The sequence below is a fragment of the Epinephelus moara genome, chromosome 21, assembly GCF_006386435.1.
Source record: "Epinephelus moara isolate mb chromosome 21, YSFRI_EMoa_1.0, whole genome shotgun sequence".
Taxonomy (NCBI): Eukaryota; Metazoa; Chordata; class Actinopteri; order Perciformes; family Serranidae; genus Epinephelus; species Epinephelus moara.
Genome location: NC_065526.1, coordinates 36,674,542 through 36,698,000, shown reverse-complemented (window position 1 = coordinate 36,698,000; position 23,459 = coordinate 36,674,542). Strand labels below are relative to the sequence as shown.

The 23,459-nt window shown below is 39.8% G+C and overlaps 1 protein-coding gene across 1 annotated transcript; it reads right to left on the bottom strand.

The window, feature by feature from the left end:
- Positions 1–4,147: 4,147 nt before the first annotated feature.
- On the bottom strand, positions 4,148–9,997 carry LOC126408986 (tiggy-winkle hedgehog protein-like). Its single transcript, XM_050074838.1, has 3 exons — positions 9,587–9,997; positions 8,362–8,623; positions 4,148–6,801 (listed from the first exon to the last, which is right to left on the bottom strand). Exons 1-3 carry the CDS (start codon positions 9,881–9,883, stop codon positions 6,128–6,130), a joined length of 1,233 nt encoding a protein of 410 aa, XP_049930795.1. The 5' UTR covers positions 9,884–9,997; the 3' UTR covers positions 4,148–6,127.
- Between the last annotated feature and the right edge of the window lie 13,462 nt (positions 9,998–23,459).

Below are 23,459 nucleotides of genomic sequence, written 5' to 3'. Positions count from 1 at the left end.
AATGGTTTAAAAAAATAATCAATATATTGAGAGGCTGGTTCAGTCAAAGAGCCATTGGCTGATACAATGGGTCTGCCGGGGGGATTGTCTTTTGGCTCTTTGTGGATCTTTGGTAACATTTCATGCTAAATAAAGCGTTAAAAGAGAGTTCTTGATAGTAATTAGGATTTTTCAGTTGATGGTGGGCTTCATTCAAATATTTGTTATAGTCCAAGACAACTACTGCACCCCCCTTGTCTGCTGGTTTTATTATGATGTCCTTGTTGTCACTCAGTTCTTTCAAAGCATCACGTTCATGGGGGGACAGATTATGCTTCGTGGCTGTTGTTGGGCTATTGAAGAGTTCCTATGCTTCGTGGCTGTTGTTGGGCTATTGAAGAGTTCCTGTCTTTCGTAATCAACTTTCTTAATGTATGTCAAAAGGGTGGGATTAGTACTTAAAGGCGTAAATGTGGACTTAGGTGTGAAGGCTGGTGTGCTCCCATTTGTGGCCTGTGTGGATGTCACATTGTGTTTTTGTCCTAAAGAGTACCATGTTTTTAGGTGTAAACTTCTATAGAAGCGAAAAAGATCAATTTTAGTCTCAAAAAGGTCTGATTTGTATGTGGGGGAAAAGGACAAACCTTTGGAGAGAACTTGTACTTGGGCAGGTGTCAGCTCAACTTGGGACAGATTAACTACTGCACATGGTGGGTCTTTGATGTCTGGCTTCTCAGACTGCATGCTGCATGCTCCCCGCCATTGAGGGCGCCCTCTTCTTGGTCTTTCTTCCTCTGCGGGTTTTCCGTTTCTTGGAGGTAGTCTGGAAATTNACTTGGGACAGATTAACTACTGCACATGGTGGGTCTTTGATGTCTGGCTTCTCAGACCCTGTCTGCATGCTCCCCGCCATTGAGGGCGCCCTCTTCTTGGTCTTTCTTCCTCTGCGGGTTTTCTGTTTCTTAGAGGTAGTCTGGAAATTGTTGGCCATTCCTCTTCCAAAAAACTGCTGCTGGTTGCTGATGTGTTGGACACACACTGCTCTGATTGTTAATTTGACTTGAGTTCTATCACCTGTGTCCACTCACTAATCAGGACCCTGACACTCCCAGTCGAGCCTATAAATAGGCCCGTTTTGAACATCATGTCTCCATTTGTAACCCTGATGAAGACCCAAGAGGTCGAAGCCATAATAAAATAAAGGCTTTTTAATTAAGTAATCAAGCTACCTTTTTTCTTTCCCTGCTCCATGCAAGAGTGCCTGAAGTTTGTTTTTCGTCTTTGGTCATATTTAATCATGTCTGAAATCAACAGTGAAAACACTTTAGTAAAGTCTTTTCATGTAACCTGAAAACTCTGCTACACAGCTAAAAGTCAGCAATGCAGATCATTTATTTTCTAAAAATTTTCAGAAGCAAATGTGGACAGAAACTCTGAAAATGAGGCTGTATATTAAATAAGAAGACTGTGCTGTCTCATTTTCTCACATATTTTCTCAGTCTGGCTACTGGTGTGTGTTAGATGATAAAAATGTGTATCAGTGATTGGTGACCATCTGCAGGACAGAGGACTGTTGAACAGGTCCAATACTCTATGTTCCTCTTGTTCAATGTGCAGCAAGGAAGTATTTAAAAACATGAGAAAGGGATTTGCTTTGTCAGTGATTTCAGCCTTAGGTACTGAACTACATAGGCACCATTTATGACAGACATGCACCTGGTGGTGACTATTTCCAGCAACTACCGTAAAGTGACGAACGAGAAGGTCCCTATAGGGTGGGCGGTAGTGGCTCAAACAAACTCGGACTTTTACTTGGAAGCCCATGGCTCATTTCCCGCATGAAACCAAAAGTCAGGGGAGTTATTAACAATAACAGTGTAGTGTGCTAGAAAGTGTAGCATGCTGCACTAGTAACGTATGTCACATGACAAGTCACATGACCTGACATTATGTCACAAGAACCGTACTTTTGTTTTTGTTTTTAAAAACCTAACCACTATTGCTATTGTTGTCTAAACCTAAGGATATAAACTTAAAAATCAAGTGTGGTAGGTTTATTTTGAAAAAGACTGTATGTGTGTAACACACAGAAATTGTATGTTTCTTGTAAAGATGGAAAAGTATTTTTAAAGAAACACAATGCATGTAATAGGCTAAGTATCAGTTGAGACACCACCTATGATCGCAGACGCAGGAGGCTACCTAGTGAGTCATATTTTGACATTTAGGTCCACTGACAAAGCATCAGTATTTGATGAGTTAGGATGAGAACAGGTTGGCATGTTACATCCACAGTCTCAACCAACATGTTTGCGGTTGTGTCAGTTCAGATGGAGATATAGCTGTCAGCAGAATCCAACACATCTCTCCCCATGAGGCAAAATGGACGGTCAAGCAAGACCCATCCAACTCGTTACAAATTGGGCAAGTTATAGAGCGTTCGTGCACTGTCACCATTGATGAGGTACTCCTTGTCAAGGACACATATGGATACATTAGCATTCACATCACAAAAGATATGAGGTCAAATGGGTCCTACACCACCTTGGCAAGTGGTTTGAGTGATGGAATCACAATGCGTCTTGGTGGTCATGTATACTTGTTTAAACAGTGTCTTTCATACAAAGCATTAAAAAATTATCCTCAATGTATGTGTGCATGTGTACTAAGTATAATAATAAGTGAGAGGCAGGCTGGCATTTACAGTAAAAAAGTATCTCTCAACACATTTTTTGATTGTTATTTTGGCATTGAACCAGGTGGACAGAAAAAACAGCTGTAGGGCTCAGATGGAAAAACTGGTACAATTTGAGTTTGGACATATATTTAGACATTCACAGAGCACTGCTACTGATGTCCATGTTGGTTTGCTTAATCCTGTGAGACTTCTGAATATTATCTTGTCAGTGTCTTTGATAACATTCTTTCTTTTTGTGAAATAAATGTCACCTCACACAATGAATCCATATTCTCTAACCTCGCTGGCATTTCTTGTCTGCATTGGCAGGAGGATCAGTGGCAGCCTCAACACACTTATTATCAAAGGTAAACACCACCATCTGCTGGTTATCATAGCACACTACAAGGGGCTAAAGATAACTGTCGGACAGAGGTTCTCTCAATAGACTGATTCAAACACTTCCAGTTTGATAGTGTTAGGTAGTCATGTTAGTTAAGTCATTAGCTTCTCAGCTGTCATTGTCTGTTTTAAACATTTCTATGAACTGAGTTTATAAAAATAACTTTGTTAAACCCTTGATGTTTAGTAGCAGTTGCCCCAACTAAATATACTCTGGCATCTTCCTGTGGAGGTTCAGACACAACCCATCCTGATCCCTGCTTGTATCTCTCCTCCACATCACATCCAAGTACATTTACACTAACATTTAAACATACATTTCTTTCATCTAAGCTTATCGAGCCAAGCAGCTAATCCTATCCTGAGGACAAAACATCTCCAGCAATCACAGGCTCTGCTACAGGGTGAGCCTCATACCTTGACAGAGTATTGTATTATGTGTTGTATGTAACCTTAGGCTGAGGGTCCATATGGCATTTTTTCCTGAGCGCCAAAGTCACTTCAATTGTTCCCGTGCAGGAGAGAGCATATGTGATCACTGCACTCAGTGTCTATTTTTCTGAACAAAACTTTCTCTTTTTTTTGTGTGGCAGCTCCTTGCGTTTCTAGTTGAAAATCTCTTAACTTTTCAGAATGGTGCTGGTGTCCCCACCACCCACATGCCAGCAGAGCAGATGCATATGACCTAGAGACTGTGACCAATAAAAGCAGAGTGAGCTTTTCAGGTGGGGAGCCTTAAAGAGACAAGCGCTAAAACGGAGCATTTTAGACAGAGGGTGAATGCAGCTGCTGCAGCAATGGACATTACAATGGCAACAATGTTTGTTTGTTTGTTTTATAAGCATGTAATCTTTTTGTAGCAGTCCCCTGACATAAAAATGAGTGAAATTAATGACATCTCTGAAAAACGCAACTCGTTTAAGGGTCTCAGCAGTGAAGCATCACCAAAACAATAAATTTATTTTTTCCTGCAAAAGCTCACCTTGAGAAGTGTTTGCACAATTGATCATCGGTATAATGCTCCTCAGCGGATGTGTTTATATGGAAACCACAGAGACAATGTTCTCAGATGTGATCAACATTTTATTCATCTGTGTAACCCACAGTACATTAAATATGCTTCTGATACATTAATGTTTTATAGCCCTTAAGTCAGTAGTCATTTAGAGAGACTGAGCTGTGGGCTGTCGGCCTGGCTACTCATCACTTTGAGGTCAACAGCCAGTGTATAAAAATATAATTTATTGATGTCAACATATCCATTTATGAAAATATAAGTGGCCATAACAGTCAGTTTTTACAGTCACATTAACTCTGCATTCATAAACACATGAATCACTCAGCATGGTTTTGGACCCAAACACATTAAAAAATTAAACACTTTGATTTATCACGTAGATCAGGGACACTCAACTTGCTTTGCCTGGAGGCCACTTCTGCAAAACCCAGCACCCAGCACCCAGCACTCAGCACCCTATTGGAGGCCAGATTTTGTCAGGGGGCTGTAAGTTGAGTATCGCTGACATAGATCAACAACCATTCTGTTGGTAACACATGAATAAATAAATAAATATATACATTTAGAACCATCTCCCATACCTACCTACTGTACATGATACATATTTTGGCCTGTTTCGATCCAGAGACGTCAGATTGCCAAGGCAATCGAATTGCCAGCGAGGTGGGATACCCCATATACCCGCATATACCCTCCACTACACCACTGATCCTCACTATACTCACTATAAAAAATGTTAAAATTCACCTGTTCTGTGCTGCAGTTAAGACACCCAATAGTCTGTTATCAATCCCAAGACATCAAATACCGCAGCTTTGTCAGTGACACCGTTTGCAGCAGTATGAAACGCCATAGGACAGCAACAGTTTATACACTGACAGACGGTGTTAGGGGGAAACGCTGCCAGTAACAATATAATATAAGCTGTAAACTCCTTATAGGGTGGGCGGGAGGGGCAGTAGATGGGTCCAACAAACACCGGACTTTCACCCCAGGAGCCTGCTGTTTGCTTCCTGTATGAATGTAAAGCCAAACCATGATGTTTTTTTTTACCTAAACCTGACCACATGCTTTTGTTGCACAAGGAACATACATAAATATAAGGTGTTTTACCAATGTTGTAAGTTTATTTTGAAAATGACTGTATGCATCTAATGAGCAGAAATTGTACGTTTGTTTTGAAAACAAACAATGCATGTACTAAGTGTAAATTGACACGGCATCCTGAAACATCAATAACAAATGCAGGAGGATACCTAACATGTTATATGTAGAGGTGAAAGTCACCTGTACAAGCAGCAATATTTTACAAGTTATGATGAGAACATGTTGAATCCACTCAGGTTAGCTGGAGGGCCTCAAGTGTTTGCGTTACAATGCTGAGTGGGGGTTAGCAGCAAAACGTATTATAGCCACCTAAAAACATCAGTATCAGTTTAAGTGCACGCTATATGTAGAACATTTTCACCACTTTACCTTGTCATCAGACAGCCCCTTCTGATAGGAAGCTGAAGCTGTTATATCACTCTCTTCAAAGCCACCAGATGCCTTTGACAAAAACAGCAATTTTACCTCACAGGCGTCCTCCGCTGCCTTGATTGGTTGTTTTGTTTGTGTTATTGTCTGACTTCTGTGTTTAAAAAGGTTGATTCAGATTTACAGCTTAAAAAACTCACTTGGAAGACAAAACAAAGGCAAATGTGTTTCTTGCCATATCTGGCTAACTTGTAGCAGTGTCACTGTGTTCCCAGATCTCAGCAGTACTTTTTGTGAGCACAATGTAATTGATGTAAAGAACACTGGTCAAAACTACAAAAATAACAGCCAAGTTGTGATAAACCTGAATGATACTAAAACATGTTGAAAGTTTAGTAAAAAAAAAAAAAAAAAAAAAGTAACAGGTGTGTGTGCGCTCTCTCAAAGAGGGTGTGTAGAAAGTGATCTCTGTCACCTTTAAAAGCATGTTTTAATGTTCAGCCTTAGGTAAGACCAAAAAAATGCTGATGAAAAAATTTGCTGTGAATGTTCAGTCTGTCAAAGCTATATAAATCTCAGCTTTGTGGGTGAAAAGAACTACTGTCCAAAATCCAACTTCCCACATGGTGGAGGAGCTCTGGGTACCAGTGGACTCCGTCTGTTTGGTATACACTGCTGAGCTCTTTCACCATCCCAACCAGCGACAAGAATGAGCGCCACAGTCGGACTGGCACAAAAACCCAGTGTGCAAGGTCATGATCTTCAACCACTGCATAGCAAGACGCCAAAACCCAGTCAACTATGATGGTTCCATGAGACGTTACAGGCGCATAAGACCCTCGATAATTCTCCACATGAATTCTTGTCACTCTTGCAGGAATGAGGCGGTCGGGCTGGTATTTCCCAACAACAAGAAGCCGCTCTCCTAGCTTTACATCACTGGCAAACACGGCCTTAATGTCCTTGCTGTTGGTACTGTTGCTGTTCATAACAAAGACAAGGTGAGCTGGAGTCAGTGTCAGTCTGCAGCGAGGCTCGTCAGTCTCCAGGACATGGAACTCTCTGATAATCTGTTGGTCCTGGTCCATGAACATGAGAAAGTCACTGGGAACAACATTTCCTTGTTGGTCAGCAGTCAGCACCTTGTCTCCTACCTGAAGCTCCTTCAGTGGTTTAGTCCGTCCGTCTGCCAGGATCACGATGGACGAACCAGGGAAGCAACCTCCAGACTTGGCTGCCACAGAGTTTTCTGCAAGATTGCAACAGTAACACTTACTAGTGCTGATATATACATTTAGTAGAGTGGATTACTATAAAGGCTGGGATATGCATAAAATAGTGCAAAGCGTAGTCCAGCCTTGTTTATAGGCATTGGAACAACTGATGTTTTCTCTGAGAAATGCTACAAAATAATGTGAAAAATATTGTAAACTAGTTGAGTTACTGCCTTGCGGTTGTATGTCTCAGCACACCAGTCAAGTTTCTCTTAGTTTACATCCATGTCTGTGAAAACATGGACGCTTCACACACATCTTTCCACCATTAACACAGAAGATCAATACAATCAGCACGGATTTAAGGTGGGCACCAAAGATTACAGTCACCAATCCAGTATCTGACCAAATATTTCCCCTTTTGTTCCTGAAATATGACACTGAGTAATGGCCAAAAATTGTTCTCTGCAGAACATTATGATGTCACGGTGAATTGACCTTTGACCTTTTGGATATAAAATATCACTTCATTATTTTATCCTAGTAGACATTTGTTTGAATTTTTGTCATAATTAGCAAAAGAAGTCTTGAGTTGTGGCCAAAAACATGTTTTGTGAATTCACACTGACCTTGACCTTTGACCACAAAATTCTAATCAGTTTATTTGTAAGTCCAAGAAGACATTTGTGCCAAATTTAAAGAAATTCCCTCAAGGTGTTCTTGAGATATCGTGTTCACAAGAATGAGACAGATGCAAGGTCACAGTGACCTTGACCTCCGACCATAAAAGATCTGATCAGTTCATAACTGAGTCCAAGCAAATATTTGTGCCAAATCTGAAGAAATTTCCTCAAGGTGTTCTTGAGATATCATGTTAACAGGGATGAGGCAGACAGACGGACGGACAACCCAATTACATGAAAATGGCAATCTTATTTGAATCTGAAGTGACTGTTTTAGTTCATATTTTTATTTTCAACTTCTTTTGACAAACAGAATGGACTTCAGCTGGACATTTTCCTATAATACATTTATTTATGCATTTATAATTACGGAATGTCATTTTAGTCAATAATAAATAAATAAATATGCCTATGAAGTAGATCCTGAAATAAATACATGAGGCAATAAATATATAAATGAAAGTAATGATTTAAAAAAAAAAAGTTTTTCTTTCTTTTTTTTTGTTAAGAATGTTTTTCCAGGGACTACATGAAGTCTCCTGAAAAAAAAAAAGTCCTTTGAAAATTGTCCTAACTATTTTGTTTCTGAGGTACCTGAAGTGTCTTGCTGAGGAGCCTAGTGTCAGATGTAGCAGGTCATACCTTACTACTTGCTAAAATAATGCTAAAGGTCTTTTTACACAGAGGGTGTGATGGCACACAACAACAAAAGAACTTACATCAAATGTGACACAAAGACAGTCCCCCTGTTATTTCAATAAAGTTTCTCACTATATAAAGACAGGATGAGGACTTTTTGTTTGGTACCAGCTAGTCTAGCTAGTTTTCAGTAATCCAGTCAAATATCTCAGAACCTACTACATGATGGATTGGGACTGTGTCTTAAAGTCAGGTCAGGTTTGATCCACCCACCCGCTTTCACAGAGCAGTGGATGTGGGCTTTGGACTCATAGTAGACCCAGTCAAAGCCCGCCTCCACAGCCAGCCTGGACAGCATGCCGTACTTGCTCTTGTCCCGGTCTGAGGTGGTGATGTCCACCGCTCTGCCCTCATAGTGCAAAGACTCCTCAGAGTGATGGCCGTCCTCATCCCAGCCCTCTGTGACTCGAAGTTTAACCCCGGGCCACTGATTCATGACTGAAATAGCCAAAGAGTTCAGTTTGTCCTTACACCTCTGAAAAGGGAGAGACATGTTATATTTATATTATTGACATCCCAGGTCTTTGCAATTTACTTAGTGAGTATAATCGTACTTAACTGATAGAAATGATGGCCAACACAAACAAAACTAGTTGTAATAAACTTAGTAACCATCACATCACTCACTGTAAACATATTATTTGGAGCCATGCTGATTTGTTTGACGTTATTTGGTCATGGTTTAATATAGATATTTAGTGATCACTTTGGCTTCATCTCATGTTTATATTTCCACTCTTTCTACTTTGTATTGCAACAGCTGAACAGCGATTTCTCTCCAGATAAATAACTTTTTTTTTCTTTTTTGTTTTCTTTTGAATGTTGGCATACTGTATGTGATATTGCAGGAGATATAATGAAACCTACGGCCTCTATCATGTACAACATGCCATCTTGTGTTACAGCATCTGATTTGTTTAAAGGTTCTTCAACAGATTCAATAAATCTAATATTAGTAAATTCTAGATTTAAAATTAAGCAGAGCTCTGATGCATAATGAAAAACTAATCTCTTCTTAGTAAAACCAAGTTTATGGATGTAAAGAAAAATAAGGGATTGATAAATTTGTAGATGTTTGCTTACCCAAATTAAAATAAATAATAAATTAACGAAAAATATGCAGTCAGGGTCTAGTAATTAGGCTATAAAACAGGGAAGGAAATCTGTTAATTGGTGATAATAAAAGTTAAGACTCCCGTCTTGTTATATAGGCTACTGCTTAAACACACACACACACACACACACACACACACACACACACACACACAGCCCTGCGTGCTCTAGACAGGAGAAACCCAAACGAAGCAGACCCCACGTTTCACCGGTAGGCTAATAGAAAGAGAGCGATGCGCTCTGAGCCGCTTCACATCTGACATCCGTCTGTTCCTTCTTATTAAGAGAATAATAATTCAATCCGAATGAAACAGATTTTACCTACTTGTGTCATGAGTCGGTCTGCGTTGGTGTTTTCCTCATCCTTAAAAATGACATCGGGGTTGTAGCTGGGAGTCAGGTCCTTGAACCTGTCCGAGTTGCGCGTGATCTTGCCTTCGTACTTGCCGCTGGCTCCCAGGGTTTTCTCTGCCACGTTGGGGATGAACTGTTTCAGAGCCAGCGGTGTCAGCTTCTTTGGGTGCCTCCGCTTTCCGTACCCCCTGCCCGGTCCACAGCCCGAGGCGATGGACATCAGCAGCAGGCAGAGAGACACCGACAGCATCACTCTCATCAGGACCATCTTACCTGAGAATCCTGGAGGAGGTGACGGTGCCTCCGAAGGGAATCTTTGTCTTTATCTTTCTATCTTTCTAGAGGTACTTTTACCCACTACATCTGGAGCAGGGCAGGTGCCATAACTACTGTAGGTCTCTCTCTCTCTCTCTCTCTCTCTCTCTCTCTCTCTCTCTCTCTCTCACTCACTCACACACACACACACACACACACACACACACACACACACAATTCAGTTCTCTTCAGTTCAACAGGCTTCATTGAACATGTGTTGCCAAAGCACAAATACATTTAAAAGGCAGTGAATACAATTTACAACAGGGCAAAACAGGTCATTAAATGAATGAGCAAAATATAAAAACATATAGCTATAGTGCATATACATACATACATACATACATACATACATACATACATACGTACATATGTTATATGTCTCATATATGTTTAACTATAAACACGTTTTATGGTTTTGTGTGTGAAAACAAACAAACAAACAAAATGGAGTAGAGGAATAAATAAAAAGCAGACTGTGAGCTGTAGGGAGATAAACTCCGGCTTATATGTGTTGTTGTTATTGTTGTTGTTGTTGTGTGTATCGTAGGTGTCCTGTATATATACTGTAAGTAAGTTTGCTTAAGATCAGTAAAGAAACAATTAACATATCAATACAAAATCATAGACGTAAATTGTAAACAAAGAAAATGTAGGGCTAGATAAAAAGGCAGAGATCTTTATGATCTTTGAGGAGATGAACTCCAGTTGTTGTGTGTTGTGTTGGTTGTCTCTTAGGCTGTGATATGCACTGACATATCTTGCTGCATCTATGGCACTGACACTATTTTCTCCAAGTAGATGTGTCATTTTAGTCTGGTCAGAGAGTGTATCCACATCTTGGAGTTTACATTTAATTTTTGTAAATAACTTTGTTCTGATGTCTTCATATGTGTTACATTGAGGCAGGAAATGTTGCGCTCCACCTGTCTCTGGTGATGGAGGAACAGAGTGGCACACGGTATATACATTATTCTATTTATTCAATAAACTTTTTAATAAATTATGAATCATTATTCAAAGTAATCTTGACTGATAGTATGCATCAGTATGTGGTGGGGGCATACTGAATATTTTTATATTTAGATGACTGTATTACTGGAATCAACCTGTACAATACTCACACCCAGGAAAAAAGAATAAAGAGCACATGACCTCAGTGTACTCAGTGGTAGCTTGGACCCTGCTGACAGTCATGAGGAGTCCTGTTAACTTTTGCTCCCAGGTGAAAGCATTGTGTCTCCAGTTTTGAGGATTTTCATGTTTTTCAGTGAGTTTAAGAAGAACAGAAGGGAGGAAAAAAAGACAATAATGTCTAAAAGTGAAGGTGGACCAAGGCTGTTTTGAGGGACTTGAAAAGTTGATATTTTGGAGGTTTTACCTGAATACAACCATATTCACTTACTGCTAAGTGTCAAATCTGAATAACTCCAGTGAACAGACAAATACAGTCAGAGCTGCTCCTGACTATACAGTATAATCCCATGGGATTTTGGTACTTTTAACCACAGGGTTGCTGTGGGAGAGTGTTCATTCTGTAATTATACACACAAATTACACACTGTGGGTTTGGAAAGCTGCTTTGATACTTTTAGATAACTTTCTTTTCTGTCTAAAATCAGTTCGAGATGTTATTTATCTGGTTTAAGGCACAAATGATTGAATTACAAATGTCACTTAGTATTTACAGTAACAGATTATTTTTGAAACAGCATTTTACCATCATGTAAGAATACTGCATTTGCATACTGCATTTGGTGTTTTTTTTTTAAAAAAGAAAAAAGGGAAAAAAGAAAAGACAGTAAGAGTTGAACTATAGACATTTGGAGCTGTAGTGGAGTATGATGCACAACATTGCCTCTGAAATGTTATTGAGGAAAAGAGAGTCATTACAACATGAATACTCAGTTAAACTGATACACATCAGCAACGGAGAGTAGCCTACTTAAAGTTGCAAAGTGGAGATTTCTTGTACACACATTGTACATTGCCTCATTTGTTGGTGTGTTTGGGTGTTTGTCCACATAGCATTTTTCTTCAGCAGAAAAGTGGTGGCAGGGCACTGGGGAGCACTTCATCACAGCGCTTCATAAAAAGGCCCTCCCACCCCCTTTTTTTAATGACACAATATGTGGGGGGGTTGTTTCCATGACAACAGTATCCTGTCATCAATGTTAGCCAGGTATCTAATATAGTTACACAGTTAACAAAAAGTTTATAATGCATACACTGATAAAATCACAACATTCACCAGCAACATGAAGTTTACGGTCGATGTGCTCCTACAGATGGACTTTTCTGTCTTCACTGTGATAGTTTATGACTAAAATGTCCTGCAGTAGTGGCACTGATGTTACCAGCACCTTTCTAAAAAGGTCAGAGATTTTCAACTAGAAGATCTTGGAACAGCCACACACACAAAACAAAAAAATAACAACAAACAAACAAACAAAAACAGAGCACTCTGAAAGAAGAAATGATAATGAATGATAAAAGAAAAATTATAAAATAATATGGATCATTGTTTTTTCTTGTGCACATGCATCGATACATTACAAATAAAACAAGGACCCACTTGTAAAATGTTGTCCCACAGCGCAGTTTGAGGTCAAAGACACCACAGGGCAACTTTAATAACCTTACAGCTTTTGCAGAAGTTCCAACATACATCTGTTGCTGCACCTTTTTATTATGTGTCTGTATTTGTTCCATGTATTTGTAGATTTCCTAATTAGACATGAACCTATGCAGATTGTACAGAGAGACATGGAGGCAAAAATGGACCTTCAAGATGCCATCTGTCTCTTTGTCTGTCTGTCTGCGCATGTGGGCATGACCTCCTTGTTTGTGCGTCACTACCATTTTATGGCAATAACATCTTTGCCCAAACAGGCATGTCCTAACTAATGAGGATCCATTAATACTGTCCAGACAATGGTAACATGTCTGTCAGGCAGAGAGAAAGAGAGAAAGCAACACAAAGTGAAATACCAGTAGCAATCAAGGTCAATGAAAAAAAAACTGAAAAATTCTCAAATATTACATATATATATATATATATATATATTATTGCCTGGTCTCCTCACATTCGTTTTGGGCTCCTTTGGATGGGTTCTTCAAAGTAGCATGGACACTAAACCACAGTGTCTTTGGCCAAGCCACATGCAAGAGGTTCCCACTCTTTAACAGGACCTCAAGACATTTAAACTCCTCCTTCGTGTAAGACAGCAGCTCAGTCCCAACCTGAAGGGAGCACCCGTATGGGTGGCGCCCTAGGCAGCTGCATATGTCCCCTATAGGACGATCCACCTCTGGTCACGGTCTAACGGGCCTCTTTCTTCAGTCTAAAGCCTCCAACAGACTGTGAGATTCTAGCACTCCTCTAAGTTTAGCACAAGCTACACTGTGCAACATGGATCTAAGAAACTTGGGTACAACATCAAGTTTGATGTATGCCGACTGTATGATGACAGAGCCTACTGAATGACAGGCTACGTCCTACAAAGCATTAGCTTCCCACACTTGAGTGCACAAGGATGCTGCACGGGTTATTACTTCTCCAAATGTGAAGCACAACATAGAGGGTCATATTATTAAATAACTTAAAGTTTTGTGGGCACTATATACTGCAGTGTGTCTGTGTGTGTGTGCTTGATAGCTACTAGGTTGCTCACCTGGCAGCTGCAACTCCATATTTCCTTCCATGCTTTGTCCTTCTTTACCCGACCATGGTAAGAGCTGGAGGACACATCATACAGGCAAGGCTTCTGCTGCCACAACTCCACAAGGTTTTCCTCTTTACTGGAATCCCACGCATTTCTTTTAGCATGTTTTGCCTCCATGCCAAGCTGCTATCCCTCTGTTTGTTTGTTTGTTTGTTTGTTTGTTTGTTTGTTTGTTTGGGGTTAGCACCTTCTCTGAGTGTTCAGGCAGAACACAAAGCCAATTTCAGTGCCTGCACAACTGCATACAAAGTCAGTGTAAATGACAATGAATTGATCCAGGGAAGTGGGTACGAACTGACATGAAGGCGCAATGTGAAGCACCGCTATGTGCACAGAGCATCTTTTGCCCAAATATATCACTTAAGTCCAAACTGATGGCACAGAAAATAAAATAATTTAAGCAAATTTATTTGTCACATGAAATTATATAAGGTACTACTCCTGTAAAGTGGTACTAAATCAATGAATCATAACACAAGTTAGACATTAGATGGGGGGGGGGTGTCCATCCCCCACTGTGTCCATTCCCCACTATCTACTGAAAATAGTGATACAGGTGTTTTGATTTTGTGATAAAGTATTTCAACAAAAAGCCTGTGAGATATCCTTTCCCTCTGACATTCAATACATCCTTTAGTCAGGCCCTAACTCTCTGAGCTGCAGTATCATTGGCTTGTGTCACTCTGTTGCTGTATTAAAGTGGCCTCTACATCAATTAACAATGAGGACTGAGGCTCCAGGCATGAATTGTTAAAATGTTGGAATTAGAATTAGCATTTCTCGCAATCCTGATCCTCAAACTATGTTAAGAGTCTTAAGTGGGGAATCAGGCTGGTTCTCAGTAGGAACAGTCACCTTGGGGCCCTCACTCTGTACTGATACATACAAACACATGGGACAAAGGTCACTGAGAGGAGCTGAGGAACTAAATTCTATATTGTCATGATGGAAATTGTGTTAAACCTGATTATGGTCTGTTGCTTTATTCTTTATTTTTCTTTTGTGTACTGGAAAGCAGATTTCAATATTTTGAAACAAAACAGTCAGACATCTTACCCTGAGTGAGTCAAATAAAGAAGCTATACTGCTATATTAACCTGCTCTCATCCCATCTCATCAAATACCGATGCTTTGTCGGTGGTTCTACCCATCAAAATATGATGCAGCTGGCCAGAGCCCACAGGAACGATGCTCCACGATGTATTTTTTGTGAGGATTAGAATATATGCAGTTCACATAATCTGGTCGAAATTTATATATATATATATATATATATATATATATATATACATATTTTTTAAATGTTTGAAGATCAACTCATTACTAAAAGTGTATGTCATCCAAGAGAGAAAAAAAAACAACTAAAGTAGTTTTCAAAGTTGTCATATTGAAGTTTAAGGTGCACTGTTGGACTCATGCCGTCAACTCACTGAGTAAAATTACAAGTAAACGTTCCACCTAAAAACTGCCAGCAGTCAGCCCAGTGAATTAAATTATTTTTCTCAATTACAGCTGCTGTGAGAGGCAGCAAAACATCCCTTATTATTATAGTTACAGTTCACTAATGTAAGACTTGCCACAGTATGAACAGTGCTTACAAAACCAGCCACAACTCAGCCCTAAGCAAGCGTGGCCGTCCGCTGTTGAGCAATCAACAGACTGCAGTGTTTCTCGCTCCACCTTTTAGTACCAGATCTGTGTGCTAGGTATTTCCAACAGTGGGGTAACCAAAAATGGGGATGGTAAGGAATAGTTCCATTGGTACCATCCACAACCTGCCACAGTGGAAATGGAAAAAATGCGCAATTGCATATTAACACAGAACCACCAACGGCGGCATTATGCCACTCCAATGTGACAGCATGCCAGCATTACACAATCAAAAGAGGTGTGACATGTAACACAGGATAGTTGGCCTCGAGTGTGACATACTGTAACATATGCATTGGCAGCACTTTATAAACAATAACAATTGTATTAACATGGCAATAGCAATCATTTACCATCTCTGTTATATGGCAGCTGATCTCATTCTCTGCTTGGAGGGTAAGGAGCTCCTGGATCTCATTGTTTCCCAATTTGCAGGCATTTTCAGCTGTTCTTCTTTTTTGAGTTAGCTGAAAACTCCTACCAGCTACTTTTTAATCTCCCGCAGTGGGATTCAAACCTAACACATTGTCAAAACATCACTCCCATCCTGTCCGGGCTCCCATCCTGTCAGCTGTCCCTTTTATACAGACATCGTTTCAGTGCTGTTACTACCTCCTCTGGCAGCCTAAAGGCGAGACACCTTTTATATAGAACGGTGAGGCGGAATAACAAGAAGAGAAGAGAAGATAAAAAGATGGATATGACTTCACCTCAAACGCCTCAAATACAACCTTCTAATTACTGTAAGACTAATCAATAAATGAGATCAGGGAGTAAAGAGAGTGGCGTGTGTGTGTGTGTGTGTGTGTGTGTGTGTGTGTGTGTGCAGAAGGGCAATTTGAATGATTGAATATTTGTCAGACCTTAGAGAGTGGGTTTGTCTGGTCATTGAACTCACATCACATTGAAGTTCACATATTTTATAACGTTGTATTAGGGCCATTGCAGGTAAGAAAAAAAATATGGACCCGGGTCGGCTGGGGAAGTATTCCAAGAAAAAAACGGCCAGGTAATGTCCCAGATGTCAGCACACATTTCAGTTTATTTTTAAACCAAAACAGGATGTCTTGATTGGACATTCAATCAATCAATCAATCAATTTTATTTATAAAGCCCAGTATCACAAATCACAATTTGCCTCAGAGGGCTTTACAGCATACGACATCCCTCTGTCCTTAGGACCCTCACAGCGGATAAGGAAAAACTCCCCAAAAAAAAACCTTTAACGGGGAAAACAAAAGGGAACTGCCCATTGGTTCGACATCCCATTGTTCCGACCATATTAAACTCATTGTTCCGAAGTCCGTTCCGAAATCATCATGATGCCCTGTGGTTAAGGTCTGGTTAGGTTTAGGCACAAAAACCACTTGGTTAGGGTCAGGAAAAGATCATAGTGTGGGTTAAAATGAAAAAGAAAGTGACAAACACATAAGCCGTGAGCCTCCTCTGCCTCAAGCCGGTCGCGGCGCACCATACGCCCGCCGCGAGCCGTTCAGCACCACGGACAGTCGGACTAATGGGATGTCAAACCAATGGGCTGTCGAACCAATGACATGGACCCAAAACAAAAACGGTAGAAACCTCAGGAAGAGCAACTGAGGAGGGATCCCTCTTCCAGGACGGACAGACGTGAACACAACAATGATTTAATGTCCCAATGTTGAAACATTATTTTTCAGTGTTATTATTTCTTGCACATTTATGACTTTAAAGTCTCAAAGGATATCCAAGTCTTTCTCTCGAAACCCCATTCTGTAGACAGTAAACAGTAGACAGACATTCATCTGCATTATTGGCACAGCGAGTAACAACCACCCCACCTACATTAAAGGAACAGTCTGCAGTGAAAACACTAAATCTACGATCTACAGTCTAGGTTTGTCCATAGGGGTTACTTTAGGTTCTAAAGGTACTATAATGAAAGTTTTGGGTGGAAACATGGCTATAACTGCAATTCCTGCTTCCAATCTTTGTGCTGAGGCTAAACATGTGACTTGACGAATGTACAGAGATCAAATTAATATCAATTTTCTCACCTGACTCATGATAAGAAAGCAAACTAGTAATTTCCCCAAGATTTCAGCCTGTTTCTTTAAGACACTGGACTCGTCCATGACCTGCAGCCCCTCTCCATTTACTTGGAGTGTAACTTAAACCTTTTGGGATTAGAACAAGCTGCTGTACAATGGGGGAAAAAACAACAAGGAAACTGCTTAACATTTTTGACCTGCTAATAAGGGTTAGGGACAGTGTGGAATTTTGTCTTTCGCTGTGGATGAAGGAGTCTTAAAACACACTCAGACAGTATTCAGACTGCCCGGAATTCTCTCTGTTTGGGAATTGTGGTTTCAGGAGTCAAACCAGCAAAATCTGGATACACTGGTAACAGGATTTAATGTGTTTTGTACATATTACTGATCTTTAAAGTGAAAACAGTAAAAGGTTTGTAGTTCGCACATTTCGAACATCTGCAGACTTTTACACCCTATCTATATCTGTGCCAGTTTATTTATTTTTTTATTCTTTATATATAATGTCATCCAACGCCCATTTCCATTTGGTATTAGCCTTAAATCCATATCTGGACATGTTATCTGGATGTGAACATCTGATCATAGGCCTTAACATTTATGCCTGCTATTAATAAATGTCCTTTTATCTCAAGTTTACCCACACTGTGACCTGATCTCAGTTTGCAGATTATGCAGGCTTCTCAACAAACAGTGTGTCCCAGGTCAAGGGAAGAGATGAGGGATATTTTGGGGAGCTATTCACAACATGCAAGATGATGACACACCACAGACCACATTTGCTAGCTTTACTAACTAGGCTAACACAACTTACACAGTGAGTGGGTGCTTGCTTGGCTCTTTTACCTGTTACATGCCCCCTATCTCGCACATTCTAGTCCCCAGAAGAAAATGTTGGCTTCATACATTTCTGCAAACCACGAATATGTTACATTTGCACGATTCATACAAATCATATACATTTTTTTATAGTCACGTGGTATATGAGCTGACTTTGTAATCAGGAGGTGGAGGAGATGGTGGATGGGCTGTTCTTACAAACTTTTCATAATGTTTTCCTGTGAAAAGCAATGCATTCAAATGCATACATGTATATGTATTTTGAAAGGCTGCAATCACATGACCAATCCACTGATAGCAGTAAGCAAGGAAGCAGTCCTGAGTGCTTTGTATGGAAGCAGGTTGGAGTGGTGGGTGGGTCACAAAAAACTCAACACAAGACTTTCCCCTGGAGTTGCATGTTTGGATCTGTGCGAACTTTAAGTGAACTAACCTCAGTTACTTATAGTGCCTAAACCTAATCTCCATAACTTTACATTAATTACATAACTGTACGTACTTTATACGTAGGATAGCAGATGAACTGGTGTGCATGCATTTTTTATAAGATATCATACAAGCCGTTGTATCAGAATACATTGGGGTGTTACTGCAGCTACTGCAGACTACTGTTCAAGCAGCAAACATGTTTAAGTGAGTCACTGAAGTGTTTCCAGCAGGTTTTAGGCTTCAAGCATGGGTGTTTTGTGCCGCGAAAAGCTGTTGATTTTTACTGAGACATGCTGCTTTTCTAGCAGGGATTGTGCCCCCCAAACGGGGTATTTTAAGCCAAAACATAATCTTTTCCTATACATAATCAAGTGGATTTTGTGCCTAAACCTATCTGTGTTAACCACAACACTGCTGCTATGTAAAGTTTCAAGATATGCATAACATGATAATGTTCACATGTAACGTATCTGTGGTTTGCTGAAACATACACTGCAAACATTTTTTTTCTGGTGATTAGGATGTCTTGCACATTGTAGTTTTCCTTTAAGCTCTTTCAATAAATATATCAAAAACATTTGGCATTGTTCTCTTCATTACATAATTAACAATACAGGACATAAAATGTCGATGTTTGCCAGTACTATCTACTAGACTAGTGATTGACTGATACAGTAAACCACTGACACTTGGTGCTCCAGATCATTAGAGTCTACTCTTGAGGTGACTGTCACTGAAGCTATGGTTCCATATGTGCAACAAAGACCAATGACACCTCTAACCTCATCACACTAAAGAACACTGAAAATAACATATTTGAAGCACTAAAAATGGCATGTCTCAAAATTGTATGGATGCTCAGGCTAAATTAACAGAATGGCACAGCAGTTTTTGAGGGAGGACTTAACTCAAGGAACTCAAGCAAAATGCAAGCAGCAGTGTTTCCGGCACCTTTAAAAAACTCCACAAAGAACTCAGTCAGGCTTGTGTCCGTCACAGCAAATCTTCCTTTGAGACAAATAGTTGTACTGAGTTAGAAAGCATAAATGTTTGGGTCAAATGAACCTGCAATGTCATAGAACATGTCATCACATAAATATGATTTTTTTTGAGTGGATGTGTATGAGATACTGAGATATCCAAAGTCATTGTATTACCCTCAGTAGATGTCAGTGGGCACTCGGCATGCCCCCAGTTTGGAGAAGCAGTCAGGAGTACTGCCATGTATAGCTATGGATGGGGGCAGCAGCAAAAGGTATTTTAGCCACCTAAAAAAATCCATAGTTGATGTGTACGCTATATTTATAATATTGTCACATCTTCACCTTGCCGTCAAACAGCAGCTGAGGCCATTATATCAGTGTAGTCAAACTCACCAGACTTAATTGATAAAAAACTGTCATTTTAAATAGCTGAACACGGGAGTTGGTGGTCTACCGCTGCCTCAATCAGTTAATCTGTTTGTGTTATTGTGTGTCTTTGGCATTTAAAGTGGTTAGTTCAGATAAACAAAAGTCACACAATAACACAAACTAACTAACTGATCGAGGCAGCAATACACCCGCAGCTCCTGTGTTCAGCTATGTAAAATTACTGTTTCTGTCAGTTGAGCCTGGTGGTTTGAAGAGAGCATAGATACCAACCCCCGTTGGAAAGGGCTGTCTGTAAAATGTAATGTCAAAAAATTTCTAAATTTCGTATACACTGACACATACTTACAGTACATGCGAACAGCCGTCAACTTCATGACACTGGACTATAGTCACTTTGAGTCAGTTCAGTTAAAATACAGTGGCATCAAATTCAAATACCTGAGACAGAACGAAGAATGAATTCCATCATTTCCATCAAACGATACTTTCTGTCTCTGTTTCCATTTGAACTGAGTGGACGGCAAGTGAACTGCTGTTATGAAGAAGACATGCTGAGATAACTGCTGACAAGTATGTGAAAATGGTTTCATCTTTCAAAAGGAGGTCTGTGTGAAGGTGTTGATATTTGCTCTCTACACAGAGCCATCATGGCAAGAAATGTAACACCTCTGTTATTCATAGTCATATTAGTTTGAAAGGAAACCAGATACATTCTCTCAATAAAATAATAAAGAGGCTCAAGTCCACTTTGGTCAGGGACATCAGACTTCAACACTGAGCTCTGAACCTTGTGTCTGTGTACGCAGTGAAATGTATCAGTCTCAAACAACTTTCCAACCTCGACATATGATGTGGAAGGTACCCTGGGTGCATTGGTTGTTGAGATTCTGGGATGCTGTGTCAACTTCAGCCTGTTGGAGGCATTGTTTTCAAAATACACTTCTGTTTTCACAGGAAATGTACAGTTTGCATACAGTCTCTTTCAAAACAAATGCACTACATCAGTACAACAACCTGGGTTGATGGTTTTTTTCCTTCAACAACAAACGCATGTGGTTGGGTTTAAGCAACAAGAGCACATGGCTGGGTATAGGAAAAAAGAATAGGGTTTGGTTTTACAACCTTATTGGAGGCGAACAACCGCCTGCTGGGTGAAGGTTGGTCGTTGTTGAACCCATCCACCACCGCTCCCACCCACCCTACTCAAACTTCTGCTGCTTTAACTTTCATTGTTGTCCCACCACATTTGTATCACATGTATCATGCCGATGTGAAAGGACAGCCTTTTGAGTCGGTGTCTGACACCAGAAGTCACTGACCAAGCGTCGGTTTTTGATGACTTTGGTGTGAGACTGGGTTGCATCTGACCAAACCTTAGATGACTGGATCCAAAACAGTCCTGCTGTCTGTTTGGTGCACATGCTAAAACATTAGCATACAGTACATTATATCTAGTATTATATCTAGTTGCTTGTGTGTGTAAATGGTAAAATAAAACAAAAAAATACCATTTAACTTCTATTTGCAATCTAATTAATTGAAAATGTTTTATTAATGAGTGGTTGGTGATTAGTTTATCATTACATAAGTCCTACAAATGATTTATGATTAAGTGTATATTACTTATTCATTTCCACAAAGCTCTCAGTTTTCTGCACACACAAAACTTCCTTGATCAGGCATTTTCGTAGCCCCATGTATTTTTTGCTCCTGGAGTACACCTAGAGAACATCTGAGCCTGTCTGTTCACCGCTATCTGTGTGTTTGTCTACTCTCACACTCCTGATCAAGTTAGTGTTAAAGGGGCACTCACTGATTTTACACACATTTTAAGTGGCACTAGTGGGCCTGTGAAAACACTTGTATTATGTCTTCTGTGGCTCTGAGGAGCTTTATCAAGTTTCAGAGAATAATACTAATGATGTCTTTGTGATGTCATCACAGCGTGGTCTTGAATCTTAAGGCTGATTTATGCTTGGGCGTGCAATACTTTTGAAAAGTGTCACTTGACAGACATTAAAAAGTTGCGAGACATTTTTAATTTATGCTTTGGCGAAAGGTTTCTGTTATCTCCATGGTAACCACAGACCCCCTGCTTTTGTTTACTGTCCAAGTCTATTTCTGTTGCTGTTTAGTAAGGAGTAATCTGCACAGACACCTGTTTAAATTATTCTGATATCATGCAATATATGTGTATTTATCTTATTTAGCTTCATCGCTTGATCAGCTCCCAGTCTGTCTGTGAGCGTTAGATTGTGGGGTAGATTCTCCTCACTCTCTACGGTAGGCAGGCTAATAAAATCAATGAACCAATAAATGCAAACACTGTTGATTTCTTCCCATGGTGCTGACAAAAAAAATATTTTGGTTCAGTCAGTGTCTGGTGTCACCTCATCGGCCCCTGTAGGCTTTTTTTTTTCAGGGGTGCAATTCACTATGTTGAATTGTTGTCGGCAGAACCTGTCAGTGAATGAGATCACTCTGATTGGCAGTTCAGCTCAGCACATGAGAAGAGAAACAGTAGTGACAAAAGTAAACAAACAGCTGTGCTCAGAGGCTTATCAGAGGTTTCTTAACTCTGACAACAGATTAAATACACAGAGTTGAGACTTGAATTTGATCACTGAGACAAATTTCTGAAATTTTACTGGCTCATTTTTTACTGTTATATCAAGAGCTGATTATTTCAGACAAATAAAGATGACTGCAGTGACAGAGGAACAAGAGCATTTTAAGATTTCAAATCAGGAATGGACTGAGACAAGAGGAAGGCTATTTTTCAGGAGCTGAATTTAACAGGTATGAGGAAATGGTCAAAATCTCATTTTGATGTTATATTGAGCTCAGTTATGTCTATGAAAAATAGACTGGACAAAGAGGAGATCTTGATTTTCTCTCTCCTCTGGGATAGTACGTGACAGGAAAGGGAGAGGAAGAAGTCTGCTTCCCAATAACAGATACACCTTCATCTAAGCAGCTTACTTTCTTGACAACTCTCAACTTCTTTTTTTTTGACAGTCTGGCCAAACTGACAACTCAAAGTCTTCGTGATGAATCACAGGCAGAACCCCTTTTTTCTCTTGGTGGGTGAATGAAGTTGATTTTTTTTTTTTTTGGCAAATTTGCTTAATTGTCAGACAGAGATGCCTGCTGATCCATCAGTTGATCAATCAATGTTTGTTTTTGTTTTTTTAATTACTTTGAGTGTAATTTAAAAAATTTGATGGAAAAAAAGTAGATGATCTTTAAATATGGTTCTAACTAATCAGGAGAGTTGTCAGGTATGCTACATCAAAACTGCACTGAGCTGAAATCATCAGTGTGCTGATAATACATACTCAATGTGATAGGAACTCAGAAACTAACTCAACCATTTCAGTTTCTGCTCATATTATAACCTGAACAATATTATAGTAGTTTATGGTTATGCAAATGCTAAACCAAGATTACACTGTTTAGAGAAAAGCTTCTTAAAATCAATG